This window comes from Saccoglossus kowalevskii, chromosome 9 (genome assembly GCF_978046115.1).
Source record: "Saccoglossus kowalevskii chromosome 9, keSacKowa6.1, whole genome shotgun sequence".
Classification (NCBI taxonomy): Eukaryota; Metazoa; Hemichordata; class Enteropneusta; family Harrimaniidae; genus Saccoglossus; species Saccoglossus kowalevskii.
The window spans coordinates 12,503,632-12,519,865 of NC_140649.1; the positions used below are offsets into that span (position 1 = coordinate 12,503,632).

A 16,234-nucleotide genomic window follows, 5' to 3' on the forward strand; every position below is an offset into this window, starting at 1 on the left:
TGCTACTTGAAAATGAGAAATCACCACAATTTTATTTCGAAAACATTTGTTTAAACAAGCTAAAAATACTGAAACTTCTCTACATTATCCCTTATTATTCATCGTTGTTTGGATGAGAATCGTCAGCAGCCAGAATTCAACATATACATCTCTGGATTCCATGTGCAATCGCCTACTTATATTTTTTGTAGAAAGATGGTCATAAATCGCATGACAATGTTGATTGGTTTATTATGTACAATCGCGGAGCTGTTGTCCTATGACACCATGAAATAGCATTATTTTGTGTTACAGTGACGTATTGTTCCAATATTTGTCAAAAATTGCTACTTTTAGAACAGTTACGAAGAACACAATATTAAAGAAAAATTGCATTTTTTGACACTTTTTAAAAACCAGATTTTTGAAATAATTCAGGACAAACAAAAAGCACCCCCCCCCATTTACAATATATACAATTTGCGATATGGCACAATGCTCTGCCATACGAATATAAGGTAAAAGCGTTACAACACTGACAAAATGGCCACTATCCACGAATTTAAAATACAACCATTATTTTCTCGCAAAGTTAGGTGACCCTTATATCCTTATATTGTTCGGGAAGACAATTTATTACTTCTAGACGTCTACCTTAAAGTATAGTTTAGACTGAACACCAATATACGAGTTTCTTCTTTCACCATCATTGCACCGTCGCAACACAACTTTTCCATAAGCTACGACAAAATTACGTAGATGGGTAAAAACCCGGGGTGAAACAATATCAAACAAAAGGACAATTTTATGTCTATGGTCGTCGGATGGAATATGGTGAATCTGTCAAATATATTAATGTATATGATATACGGAGTACCTCGATCAAAATAATATCTACGTTGTGAACGGCCTTCCGTTCACCCATTTTACGTCACAGGAACGCCTCTTCGCTAGGTGGCGCGATTTGTTGGATACGTGTATTTATGATAATGAAGTACTTAACATGGTTTGTCTACTAATTCTGGCCATTTTCGCCTGAAAGTCAAATTACGTCACGTGTTTTAAGCTAATTTGTGCAGATAGGAATCAACATGGTTACCCCAAAGCTGAGCCATATAATACTGGTCCTTAATATTACTATGGGAACATATGCGTGCGTTCTTATCACAAAAGCATCGATACTGAAAAGGAATGTCTATATTGTTCAGTGAATTAGGCAGAAGAACAGGAACGTCGTTGTTAAGGTTGAAGCCTACTCATAACAGCAAATATCCAGAATTTATTCATTTTGACAATATTGAAAGTTGGGAATGACCTGCCTAATTTCCGAGAAGATGATTTCATTTTAGTGGTTAGTAGTCATTTTATCTGTTCAGTATTATGACACTTTTACCGTAGGTTCCTATGGTAGAGATATTATGCCATATCTCAAATCGCATGTACGGTAAATAAAATAAAATAAAATATATTACAATGACAATTGAAAATCATGGTCTTCATTGGACTGGTATACACTTGGTTGTCTATGTTAAATGTTCAACACAAGTTCAGCTCATTTTCTGAGAGTCGCCTCTCTGCAATCTTTATTTAAGGTGTAGAGCGTGATTGTTGTAGGTAGCGATCACGATCGTGATGGAGTGTGATGGAACATACAATTGTGATTGGACAAACAAAGCGCCCCTAATTCCATAAAACACAATTTGAACAAGTCATTGTTAATGACATAGTGCCCGTTGGAATTATGAATTTCATTTGTTCAGGCTCATGTACAGAGATACGAAACGAATCATCATGGTCATGTATCTCAACATGTATAATGTTTGTATCAAAGTTAAAAACCCACAAGGTTCTGAAATGGGACTTCGGACGAACGGATGAACGGATTATTATAAATAGAGGGCATGGAGGGACTATGACTAAACACAGTACCAATTATTGTTCTTAGGCCATTTCAACAATTTAAAGATGAGGGTAATGTTAAACGTTTGTGATTTATTTTCCATACTGTCTCAGTCTAATAAAGAATACTAGTACACAAAAGTTTATACCGAACTATCAACTCACACACAGCGCCGTCACACAGGTCACTGTAAAAGCAAAATCAATTGTAACCATTATGAGAGGTCAATTGTCACACACACACAGCGCCCTCACACAACTCAGTGTAGAGCAAAATCAATTCTCACACACACAGCGCCCTCATACAACTCAGTGTTGAGCAAAATCAATTGCAACCATGACTGGTCAATTGTCACACACATACAGCGCCCTCATACAGCTCAATGTAGAGCAAAATCAATTGCAACCATGACTGGTCAATTGTCACACACATACAGCACCCTCATACAGCTCAATGTAGAGCAAAATCAATTGCAACCATGACTGGTCAATTGTCACATACACACAGCGCCCTCATGCAACTCAATGGAGAGCAAAATCATTTGTCACACACACAGCGCCCTCATACAACTCAGTGTCAATTGTCACACACACAGCGCCCTCATACAACTCAGTGTCAATTGTCACACACACAGCGCCTCATACAACTCAATGTAGAGCAAAATCAATTGCAACCATTATGATTGGTTAATTGTCACACACACAGCGCCCTCATACAACTCAGTGTCAATTGTCACACACACAGCGCCTCATACAACTCAGTGTAGAGCAAAATCAATTGTCAAACACACAGCACCCTCATACAACTCAATGTAGAGCAAAATCAATTGCAACCATTATGATTGGTTAATTGTCACACAAACAGCGCCCTCATACAACTCAATGTAGAGCAAAATCAATTGCAACTATTATGACAAGTCAATTGACAGCCTCTCACACACAGATAAAGGTAAAAAAAATCAATGAAACAGACAATACAATGAGGTCATATCTCTATTTGCGACTCCTAGGAACTGGAAGTATACATATTTAACAAAAAACAATTAGAACATTACAACAAATAAATTAATAAATCAGCTGCTCAAGAAGGTGGCAAGAAAGCCGTGAATAATTAATATACAAAATACCCTGTTACCATCCACAAATAAAGTTAAAACATTAAAAAAAAAGTGTTGCACATGAACAATAACTTATTACAAAATGATGGCTGCAGCTTAGATGTAATGTGTTTTGGATGGTGTTTCAGGCCACAACCCATCAAAAGATTAAAGATACAATACAGACGAATGAATGAATGAATGAATGAATCTGGAATGCATTGATGTACAAAGTATGCCTGCCTATAAGTGAGTAGACACCCTCCAAAAAGTGCGACAAATTTGAACTGAAGAACTGTAAGTTTAATACTGTACTGTAAGTTTGGTACACTGACAGATTTGTTGACATCTTACTTAGTTAATCAATCTAACATCTATGGCATGAATTAATTTAATTTCTCGCATCTCTGGTGGATCACATGATATGCAAACATAGTCCCTAGCAACGAAACCTGGGAAACTGGACAGTCGCAAAACATCAACTAACATAGCACCGGAGTACATCAATACAAAGCCTAGAAACACTACTCAAAGAATAAATAAAGATGCAGTACATGACATCAGCTTGACTCAATAATCCAGAGCAAAAAAAGAAATGAAACAGTTTGAAATGAAGTCGAATTATTGATCCAATTACCAAAATCAAACTAATGTGCTGTATTTGGTGCTGAATCTTGCAACGTTCATCACTCTAAACTGTCAACAATAGCGAATGATATGCTTGAATAAGGTACTAGTATCCAAATGACTTAAGTCATAAACATTGATTGGCGTGCAATGTTCGTTCAATGACACGGTCATTTGCTCCCTTTTTACCATAGCTACATCAAACAAAAAAAAACATTTTGAAATATTTTCCAGTGTTTAGCTATTTCACCAAACATGCCATCCAACTTGCTGACCAATACGCTAATCACAAAATGAAAGTCAGAAATAAATGCACTGAATAAACAAATTATGCAAATTTGATACAATGAAGATGGATAAGAAATAATTCAAGAAAGCAACAGACTTGAAATAGTCGACATAAAGCAAAAATCAAGCACAAGAAAATAGTATATGCTCTATTCAAAGCAAAAAGACACTTGCATGTCAAAACAAGATGGCATTAATAATTCTTTACACGAATGTCTATTAGAGATGCAGTTCTAATAGAGCAAATACTGTACTTGTACTTAAAGTCCAATTTCACATTTGAACCCCCCCCCCACCCCAGCAAAAAATTTCAATTAATTGTTTACCACTAGAGGGGGTTATCTGTATAACCAATAATTTACCACAACCGGTAATTAATTCATTATAAATGAATATATGTCGAGGTTGTTGTACCGATAGCGTTAGTGTAGAATCTACATGCTTTCAGAAACCTCTATATTAAACACATAGGGCGTAGGTCGTAATCAACACCAGCTATTGACCATATACTTAATTGCTAATGCGGTCAACGTAAGTGACGTAAATCAACTGAAGATAATGTGATTTGCGTGTATAGCATTTAAACTGGCCAATAAATGGAGAGTATTTGACATCTCTCGGTTCTAGTGACGTCAGCCGACATGAGATGATGAATATATTTGCATGGCTAATAAGATAAGCTCGGTGACCAATGCTAGGCGTTTATTGTAGAAGTTTCGGAGAGCTCAGAAAGCTTCTAAGATTCTAATTTAGCAATACCAGTAGTTCTGCCAAGGTAACGAATATTAATGAATTTTGAAGAAATTTGTAGATTTTTTTTTTTTAATTTTTTTTTTTTCATCATCAAAATTATCTTCAGTATTTCTTAAATAAAATACAGCTTGAAATAAATTAATACTTAAAAATTGATAGACTTTTTTCAAATAATTTTTCACAAAAAAATTCAATTATTTCAAGCTTGCTTGAAAAACACATGTAAATATGAGAGGTTCAAATGTGTGTGCGTAGATGACAGCAATGCCAAAAGTCACGACAAGAAGGGTTTTCAGAACTCTGTTTTCAAAACCATATCCTCCTTCTATTTAGTTTTTTGTTGTTGAAATACTGCCCTCTATAGTCTGTAACAATCCATAAATATTTTGCTGAAAAAAATAACATCTGTCCCGCATGTAGAATATTTTCTCTGAATCACCATGTGAGAAATACAGCAAAATTAATTTTACTGTCCCTCATTAACCCTTCCATCGACAATAAATTCAAGTTCAATGAGAGGTATTCTACAATAAGTGAAAATAAAGCCAGATGAAATTATCGGCATGCACACCTACGCAAGAGGTTTCTTGAATTTTGAATTTCCTAATAATGTTATCAATCCATTGTGAGGTCTAAAATCATTGCCATAACTGAAATTACAAATAATCATCGTAATTACCTGATATCTTGCCATTGTATAAATAATAGCAAACAGACACGTTTGATCTAACAGTCCGGTCATATTGTGAAATATATAATTTTGAAAAAATACAACACAGTAAACAACTGAGAAAAGCACATGTTCTGAAATTTTGACTCTTCAGTTTACCTACAGCTTCTTTAAAATTTGATTTTAATCAGATTCAGGAAGTCCAAAGGCAAAAATTTCAATTCCAAGCCACTTCAGAGCTAGAAATGAATAAATAACCTAAGTGGTTGTAATATGACCATGTAGGTTACCAAAGGCATGACGACATAATTATTAAGATAAAAGAAGCTTGTTAAGATTAACCATTTTACCACCAGTTCCCTCTTTTCATCACAAATTCACAAAATAGTACCGTTTATAGTCTGCACTTTCCTTCAGAAGATTGGGACAAAAATAACCAAATTTTTGTGAGCAAAAACTGAAAATTTACTAAAATTTTGTTTGTTGGCTCAAATATTAGTAGTCATTTCCAGAAACATTGAAAAATAAAAGAGAAGCGCAGAAAAATTTGAGCGAGGAAGTCTGGTGAAAAAAAGGTGTAAAGATTATGGGAAAAGGTTAGAGATTGAACATTTTGATATGTTTCAACTGAATTTGCAAGAATTTCCCATAATGCAATGTTTGAGAATCGAATGGCAGTGTTCATTCATTCACTCACTGCATGCTGATGCTAAAATACATTTCAATTTGTCTTTACTTTGTGCCAGATGGCTTCATAAATAGCGACACAAGTATTTACATACAATTCATCAACGATAATGACAAATCTTGAAAATTTAAAAAAAAAAAAAATAAAAGTAGAAGAATTCAAATTAAAAGCCAGTGATGGCAGTGAAAGTTTCTTGCATAACTATAGAATGGAATGAAATATCTCATTTGAAATACATTTCAAATATTCATTAAAAAAAATAATTTATACAACAAATTCAAATGTAGGCTACTTAAAGCCTACGCAACTATCAAAGAGGGGCCTTATACAAGGTGATGCATGAACCAACCCTACATGCATAATACACTGTAATCCCTTCTTTTTAAATTGACACAAAACTACCCAGTCTACATGTTGTATTGAGATTATAATAATTCTTAAGTTTGCTACGAATTATGGGCTACTTTGAACAGCAGACTTTCTAATTCAATTACATACAGTACAGTGTTCTCCCCTCTGCAGGTTTTGTACAAATTATGAAGCAGAATAATAATCTGAAAAAAAGTTTGACAACATATTGAATGATGGCTGCTTGAATACTACGAGTTTTGGCAGTTTTATGAAAATAGACATTCCTGTGTTAGATTGTTAATTACAATAGTTTCTGCACACTGTCTGTTTTATTTCCAGGGTACAGATGGATGTGATCGCTGGCTTCTAGGAATTTTTGTTAAATCTATTGCTGGGTTCATTGTTAAATGCACCTTTTGATCACATAGATTGATATCTCAGTAATGCTATGGGATCTCTGGAAAATGCTTTTCTGAAATACAGAATTATATTCGGGAATATTCAACAGCAGGTGAATAGCGAAATATTGAATAATGCTGATCGTTGTCTCGACATTCAACTGGCATGTTGACAGATTAACATGCATTTGCATATGAATCATACTAAAAACAGTACAGCACTGTAATGTAGCAATAATTATACTACCCTCCCTCATACCTCCCTCCCTCCCTACAAAGTTTGGAATCAACTCTAATATTAGAGACCAAGTTATGAAGCTGGACTGTACTAATATAAAACAGAGATGACAGCACATTATAACAATTGATGACAACTACCAATATAATCGTGGAAAGAAATAGCACTCGTGGTAGTGTAAATTTAGACTTCTCTTTACAGGATGGTTGTCGGTAAATGCTGTTGTAGTACCTGCAGTATATTGTCACCAATTGTACGCACCTGGCCACAGACAGTTTTGCAAGCTAACAGTCTCTCCAGCACAGTAACACCTCCTTCCTTTATTAGCATTGGACTGTAACGCAAACCTGCGGCATAAAACAAGCACTTATAAATTAAAACAAACAACAAATGGAGAAATGAGTACCTGACCGGAAAATACATTGTCCATTACTTCTGCCTCCTTACCAAGGTGAAGGTATTGAAAAGTTTTGAGTAGAGATATGGCAAACTGATATCAGCTGATCAGCAACTTAATTTGAACATGGACACGTCTTGGTTATTTACGTACAAGCAAATTATTTGCACACAAAAAAACAACAACTACACACTGCCAAATGTAGTGGCCTAATTAAATCAACTTACCGTTTTTGGTGCAGACATGATGTATAGCCCAGACAGCCCAGAGCTGTACTTCGGGTATACCATCTGGGGCCAGCAATGGAAAGAATGGACTGAATGATCTGTAGGCTACCATTTCACCTTTAGGATTTTCCCAGCTACGAATGGCATCGTTCTGTGAACACCAAACATAGATATGCTCATTACACCCACTGGCTATCATAGATTTGTATTCATTACACTCCATCAAATGATTGGATTGATATTTCAATTACAATGTATATCACCACTGGGCAATGGCCCGATAGATCTCAGTGTGTGAAATTAAGCTGTAGATTTCCATGTAGTAATTAAAAGTAATGTCTTTAAGAAATGTATTCTAAATGAGCTGCTGAGGAGAGGGGCCTTCAAGACAAAATTTAGATTGCATGAGGCTGCAGTTAAAGTCGTAAACTAAAATGTTGGGATATCTTTCAGTTTCACACTTATTTTGTTTATAATCTGACTTAATCTTGCATTACCCGGTAAATTGCAGGGGTCATCACACAGTGTCTGAATTTTGTGTGAACAAACAAATGTATTTTACACGTGTTGTATACGTCGCTATGAGTCCCATATCAAACAGGACACGGCACATCGACCACCGCCTTTTAAGGATGAATGTGGCCATAACCAAATTACAAATTCCCTAATCATGAGAAGATGATAACTATATCAATGTACGACTGACTTTCTTAAGATGGGCCAGAGAATTACTTGTAGTGTAATCAATGCGTCACATCGGCTCAGTGACGCATCATAGCGGCTCAGTGATGCATCACATCAGCTCAGTGACGCATCACAACAGCTCAGTGATGCATCATAACGGCTCAGTGACACATCATAACGACTCAGTGACGCATCATATAGGCTCAGTGACGCATCACATCGGCTCAGTGACGCATCACATCGGCACTGACACTTAAATATTTCTTACCAGTGATTGTAATAGTTGTTGTCTGAGGTCAGCTGATAAAGTCCATCCATCAGGTCCAACACTACAAGTGATATGAGCAACAATACCAGCAGCAAAGTAACTCACTTCTATCTGATCTCCTTCGAGAAGATGCCTAATAATTAGAATCAAAACTTTAGTCACTGAAAGTGATCCCAAAAATGAGGTTGCTATGATTTCATGCTTGGAGACTCTACGATTCAAGTCAAAACACTTGTTAGAACTTACTTTACATGGTGTATGAAATCATTTCGCAAGAGTGTATGCCTAAGTTCTTTGACTTCAGCAATGTTATTCTGTGAAAAAGAAGGAGATATTTCAAATTATTATACATCTGCCATTGACAACAATAGAATCTGTAAAATGCTGTACGGATATGTTTGAAAGTTTAATGGACACATTCGAAAGTCTTCCTTATTTGGAAAATGTGTATCACATTTACGAACATTTTCTTTTGTATACAGAAGCGGTGTAGCGTGAGACGCAAACGTTCGCACCACACAAAACATTTCTCATTATTATTAAGTTATTACTACAAGCAAAAACGTATAATATAGTGGTTACTTCAAGATTACTGTAAAGTATGAACTTTTAATAGGCAGTATTGGAAACGCATCAACGTCCGCTAAGCGTTGATTAACATTCTGCCTTTGTGCTTACTTTACGTTATTCTAAGTAATTACCTCATAATATATTTTTAATTGAATAAATGGTTAGAAAGTGATGATTATCAAAAAGCCATTACTGTGTATGTAATCACACATCGAATACGAAATATATGTGCTGTGTGACCGCAATACTAATTTTCACTTTATTGGGATATTGCCGGTGAAACTAAGTACCGGTATATATATATCCTTAGGTACATCAGGCTAGTCTCTTAGCAACCAAAATGGTGTGCATATTCACAGGTATTTTGTATCTGCTTCCCAAAGAAGGCAAAACATTAAGATTTCAATAATATATTAAAGATATAGTTTGGTCGAGCTGCCCATTATTTGAAAAAATATTTACCGGTAATCTTTACTGGTGTGCTCCTTAGCTAATTTACTTACTCCAGCAGTTGTAGTTGGATTGATTTTCAAATTACCTATTCTGAATATAAGATTTGAAGCAAAAAAAAAATGCTTAGGTGGCCAACTTTTATTTTTTGATTACACGATTGTCTTTGTCATCATTTATTCATTTATAGATGTGGTGCATGTAAAGCAGTTACCGGTATGCGTAGTTATGACAACCGTCAGAAAGTGTCCTTTGAAAAGATATACTGTAAATTTTAATTTAATTTCGCACGACAAATTTTCAAATCAGTGAAAATCATGACTTTTGCAAAATTTTCTCTTCAAATCAAGAAAGTTCACAACAGGAATTACATTTGTGAACTTGTATCATTGTTTGGGGCAATGATATACGTACGATTTAAAAAGACAAAAATGCTGTAATAATTCTTGAAACCTTATATCTGCGAAATGATTATATCATTGCTTGGAGCAAGTAGTATGCATTGCTAGGACAACCATCAATTGATGAAATGAATATGATGTAATAATTTGCAAATCTGAAAAACCTTATCTGCTCAAGTCAGTGTACTACAAATTGTACATACAAATCTGAAAGTGCCAGATATACATTATAAACCCAGTAAAATAAAAACATTCTTGGACAATTTATTTTCCTAAATGCAGTGACAGACACAGTTTTTTATTTTTTTTGATTATGACAACAGTAATATAAATGTGAAAACTGTTTCAATTGAGCGATTTCATTTAGGTACGGTACTGTTGAATACTTTATTTTCGCTTGGAATTAATTTTCGCTGTTTTCGCTGAAGGAATAATTCAGTGAAAATAAAAACCAGCGAATATACCATTTTTCCTATATTTTACACATTCAAGTCGTCAAAAATCAGTGAAAATAAATTCCATACAAAACGCCCAAAAAGACTACTCAGTGAAAATTACTTCCTGCTAAAATAAATTATTTTACAGTATTACAGTATACTATTAGTGATATTCAAATAGAAGTGTTCACAACGTTGTTGTAATTTTTGTCCTGGAGGGTGTATTGTATTAAAGTGGAAATAAAAAACAGTTGACGAGATACAATCACCATCAACACAAATTGGTTTTTTTGTACCTTTGACATTAACCTTCTTGCCTGGAGTACGTAACCTATATATTAGTAATCAATTTGTACGTTGTTTTTCACACCCACTGGTACTGTATATTGAAGCTACTTATCTCAAGAAATAAATCAATATTATAGAGTTCATCCATGTAAATATGCTTTTATATAGTGACACTACAGTGTACATGTTGTAGTTGACAAATGTCAAGATATCAAATTCAAAAGATCTGTTAATGCACGTTTTATTTTTGTTTCAAATAGCAGGAATTCTAGAACAGACTAGAGATATAATTCAACTGCTATTGAAGAAGTTCACAAAGTTGTCATTATGCGAGCAATATACTGTACTGGTAATTATGAAAATTAGAAAAATTTATAAAATAAATTAACTGATTATGCTATCCACGCTTGTTTTAAATTTTTTAATTTATTTAAATTTTTTTACAATACATGGCAAATAATTTCACACAGAATGATTTCCAACGAGCAAAAACAGGCTCCTAAACCAGAATACAAGTATTATTGTAATAAATGAACGGCCATACACAATGTAAGTTATTTATAGATAAAAAATAGCCCTTGTAGTATAAAACAGCAAAACCACTGCTTGTCACAGCATGACAGATACGAGACTGAGTAGCGCAGCTGATACCGGCCCAAATGGTTTGTAAAGTAGGTGATCAATACAACAAGTGTTAAAAAGTAAACCAGCTGAGCTAATATAGTGTGAAAGAATAATGTTGGCAATACTACAACAAGGCCCATGTAAAGATCCCTGGTAGCAATTACGCTCATTCTCAGAGAAATGGAACTCTGACCTAATGTCGTCCATAGCACCAAGAATTATATACTGTAAAATACTATACGCTGAATAGAATTTTTGGGTGTTTTGTATGGAATTAATTTTCACTGATTTTTGATGAGTTGACGGTAAAATATAAGAAAAAGGGTCTGAAACATTCCTTCAGTGAAAGTAGCGAAAATAAATTCTAAGCGAAAATAAAGTATTCTACAATATACAGATACATAAAGATTATAATTAGCCCATGTTACTCCATGTATTATAACTGAAAACCTTCCTGTCAACTTTTAATGTTATTTAAAACTTTTTTCATGTAGTGCAATATAAAAAGAAATGACCATTGACACTGTGTCCTTGGGAATTTGAACTGTTTTTAAACCATTGCACCACCATAAATTACTAAAATGGCATAATACTAATGGCGTTTACAATCATAGTAAAATGGATGGAGACTGTAAAGTCGATACGACCTAGAAAGCTGAGCTCAGGCGCCTAATAATTCATGCAAGCTATAAATCGTATGCAAACAACTTGATTGCTCAGACAGGATTATTATTTCTGACCTTGATATTTAAGTGTCACAGAAGCTAAATCATTGGAGCAGAGAATTAACGAACTATACTCACAATCAATCCAAGCACTTTGGTTTCCAAGGCAGTTTCATTTGGAAAAATCTACAAAAAAAATAAACACAACAACAATATATTATCATGGACTAGAAGTCAAAAGAATGCAAGAGTTAGCGTCTTCTGAATAACACGTGTACGTACACATCAATGCTACAGAACATATATTTCAATTCAGCAATATTATAATAAACAGGGGGAGAGGGTAATTACTTTCTGATTTTAGAAAACATTTCAATTATTAAAGTCCTTTTTTAAAAAAATTACTGTAAAGGGGTCAATTATTCACTGGATTTTAATTTGGCTTATTTCACTGACTGGAAAATAAACTAAAATAAAACCCAGTGAATATGTAAAATTCAGCACATTATCTTAATGATAAAACCGTGAATTTAAAACCCACTGAAAATGCCTGAAATGGTAAATCAACAAAATTTAAACCCAATGAAAATTAGTCAATTTCACAGTATAAGAACACTGGCCATGGAAACCATTACACTACACATCTAATAATGGTATCTAGAGTGAAATGAAGCTGGAGGCATTACATTTGTTTAATATTTAGTTTGATATTAAGTGCATCTATAAACACTAACTACTACTATGTATGTATTCTGTCTCAGCTTGATATTTAAAGGTTGACAGTTCTTTGTAGTATACCTTTTCAACTTGGCTCCCAATAAGATGTACCGGTATGATCATGTGAGTAAAGTGTGTTTGTTGTTGATTTACATACAATGCAAAGCAATGACCGTCAACTTTCAACTCTGCTCACAAACAAATATCATCTACTGGGGATTACTGTAAATATTCTAATTCAGGAATTAATATTGGAACGTTTCTATATCGTTTCTGACACTTAAATTAGAATTCAATCTAAGTATTCAAGAATGCCATACTTCTGGTTTAAAACTTCTTGAATGCTCTGATTTATCTTCCAAAGATTACTTCTTATTTCTTGTTTTTTAAAAACAAATCCTGCAGTTTTTCCATAAAAATCATATCATACTTTAACATTGATGAAACACTTTTGTGTTGAATTCAGAGGATTCTGATGAATTGGGTAAAAACACACTTGACGTATCAGGTGAGAAGATACAGATAAACTCTAATTGATTTCACACCAACAAATTAATTGTATGTCATTACAATGACAACTGAGTAACAATCAATGTTTGTAACACCTCAAAAACAAGTACGATATTCAATTAGGAAACAAGTTTCACCGTACTGTAGATCATTTGCAAGCAATGCACTCTTGTTCGTTTTTATTTAAAACTCATTATATCTTTTTCTATTTGAGATGCTTATTATAGAATCAAATGACGTCCTTTCACTGTCGCCTGATGCCTAAGTCCAATGTTCATTAATAAATTATCACCCTAGCCTCTCATTCATACATGCCGAATATAACGCCATTACTGGCTACATTGTATATGGATATAACTGACGCAATTAATACTGGAAGGTGTTCAAAAATATAAAATCCATGGAGCGTGTTGAATACACACCATTTGTTGTACCAATTAGTCCCAAGCACACTACACTGATCATTTTAGGTTTCAAACAACACAACGATTTCTACCGTAGAATCGATTCAGAGGATCTACCCACACTTTCTAGATTGATACAACTATATCAGAGTTCAAATACCTCAATTATACATGTATATAAAGAAATGGAATGTAATGTGTTCTAAATGTTCTAATGTGAAGTATGAACTATGTTCTAAATGTTCTAATGTGAAGTATGAACTATGTTCTAAATGTTCTAATGTGAAGTATGAACTATGTTCTAAATGTTCTAATGTGAAGTATGAACTATGTTCTAAAATGTTCTAATGTGAAGTATGAACTATGTTATAAATATTCTAATGTGAAGTATGAACTATGTTCTAAATGTTCTAATGTGAAGTATGAACTATGTTCTAAATGTTCTAATGTGAAGTATGAACTATGTTTTAAATGTTCTAATGTGAAGTATGAACTATGTTTTAAATGTTCTAATGTGAAGTATGAACTATGTTCTAAATGTTCTAATGTGAAGTATGAACTATGTTCTAAATGTTCTAATGTGAAGTATGAACTATGTTCTAAATGTTCTAATGTGAAGTATGAACTATGTTTTAAATGTTCTAATGTGAAGTATGAACTATGTTCTAATGTGAAGTATGAACTATGTTTTAAATGTTCTAATGTGAAGTATGAACTATGTTCTAAATGTTCTAATGTGAAGTATGAAATATGTTTTAAATGTTCTAATGTGAAGTATGAACTATGTTCTAAATGTTCTAATGTGAAGTATGAACTATGTTCTAAATGTTCTAATGTGGAGTATGAACTATGTTCTAAATGTTCTAATGTGAAGTATGAACTATGTTCTAATGTGAAGTATGAAATATGTTTTAAATGTTCTAATGTGAAGTATGAACTATGTTCTAATGTGGAGTATGAACTATGTTCTAAATGTTCTAATGTGGAGTATGAACTATGTTCTAAATGTTCTAATGTGGAGTATGAACTATGTTCTAAATGTTCTAATGTGAAGTATGAAATATGTTCTAAATGTTCTAATGTGAAGTATGAACTATGTTCTAAATGTTCTAATGTGGAGTATGAACTATGTTCTAAATGTTCTAATGTGAAGTATGAACTATGTTCTAAATGTTCTATTGTGAAGTATGAACTATGTTCTAAATGTTCTAATGTGAAGTATGAACTATGTTCTAATGTGAAGTATGAAATATGTTTTAAATGTTCTGTGAAGTATGAACTATGTTCTAATGTGAAGTATGAACTATGTTCTAAATGTTCTAATGTGAAGTATGAACTATGTTCTAATGTGAAGTATGAAATATGTTTTAAATGTTCTAATGTGAAGTATGAACTATGTTCTAATGTGGAGTATGAACTATGTTCTAAATGTTCTAATGTGGAGTATGAACTATGTTTGAAATGTTCTAATGTGGATTATGAACTATGTTCTGAACATTCCAATGTAAAGTACGAACTATGTTCTCATTGTTACCTACCTCTAATATATGCATAAGAAGTTCTAATCCACCTTCACTTAAAAATATATTGCAAGTAGTCGGTGATTCATCAGTTAAATTCCACAACGCACTTAGAGTGAATTTCAGTGTAACGTCCGCTTCACGTTCCTCAGCTTTCCGCTTTACGATACCTAAAAGTTTCTGCGGATACAAGGTAGAATTGGTTCATTACTAGCAGTTTTTAGAAGAGAACGTAATTCCTGGTCTGTACGTTAATGAATGTAAACAATTGTACTTCATTTATTCAGGTTTTGTCTCACAGCTGAGCAACATCTGGTCATTAGCGACCATTGAAACAATACACACTGTGCACCATATAACAATTAGCAGTAGTTCTTCCAAACCAAGCAATTTACATGTACGATGAACACATAAATCATTCACTGGTTTTCAATTTCGCTATTTTCGCTGTAGGTAAAATCTCGTAAATAGTGAAATTAAACACCAGTGAAAATAAAATGATTTCACAGTATGTTTTACCTTCATGTACGGTTTACTACCAAGCAAGGCAGTTTGCTCTGTGGATATTTTAGCAGCAAGTATAGAGCAGATTGCAACAGCCATTCGACTCATAGAGGCGTCCTCAAACGTACATAGACAGTCCATTACTAATCTGGCGGCTCGGAATCTATCAAATGACTGAAAAGAGACAATAGTATGCTTAATATGTATCAACAAAAAGAAAGACTTGCTCTGCACACCCCTCACTCAGCATTTGACTGTACATATCAATGCATGTTCTATTATTATCCTTTCCCTGATCAAGTTAATGTAAAAGTACATGGGGCTGGCAGGATAAAGATTAAAACAAACCAACTCATAGCTTTATACACATCTAGAGTTTATTTTTTTTAACTTAAATTTCTTGGAACTTCCCCAAAAATAAAGGGCTGGCTAGTTTAACAGTGATGGGCAGATACCAAAATAGATACAGTAATATATATCAATATCTTCCAAACAAATTGTACTTATAAAAGAAGTATGTTTGTTTTAAACAAGACGTAAACTGAATGTGCTCCCACTTGTTAATATGAGAAGCATAAAT

At 33.7% G+C, this 16,234-nt stretch overlaps 1 protein-coding gene across 2 annotated transcripts in view; it reads right to left on the bottom strand.

Moving 5' to 3' along the window:
- Positions 1-2,853: 2,853 nt before the first annotated feature.
- Positions 2,854-16,234, bottom strand: part of LOC100371812 (protein zyg-11 homolog B-like) — a 46,963-nt gene continuing 33,582 nt past the window's right edge. For both annotated transcript variants that reach the window (XM_002731728.3, XM_085503168.1), the window contains exons 6-12: positions 15,670-15,828; positions 15,169-15,330; positions 12,138-12,185; positions 8,811-8,878; positions 8,565-8,697; positions 7,613-7,763; positions 2,854-7,335 (exon numbers count right to left, since the gene is read on the bottom strand). In XM_002731728.3, coding sequence (XP_002731774.2) covers positions 7,184-7,335; positions 7,613-7,763; positions 8,565-8,697; positions 8,811-8,878; positions 12,138-12,185; positions 15,169-15,330; positions 15,670-15,828 — 873 coding nt within the window. In that variant the 3' untranslated portion in view covers positions 2,854-7,183. The remainder of the gene's footprint in view (positions 7,336-7,612; positions 7,764-8,564; positions 8,698-8,810; positions 8,879-12,137; positions 12,186-15,168; positions 15,331-15,669; positions 15,829-16,234) is intronic.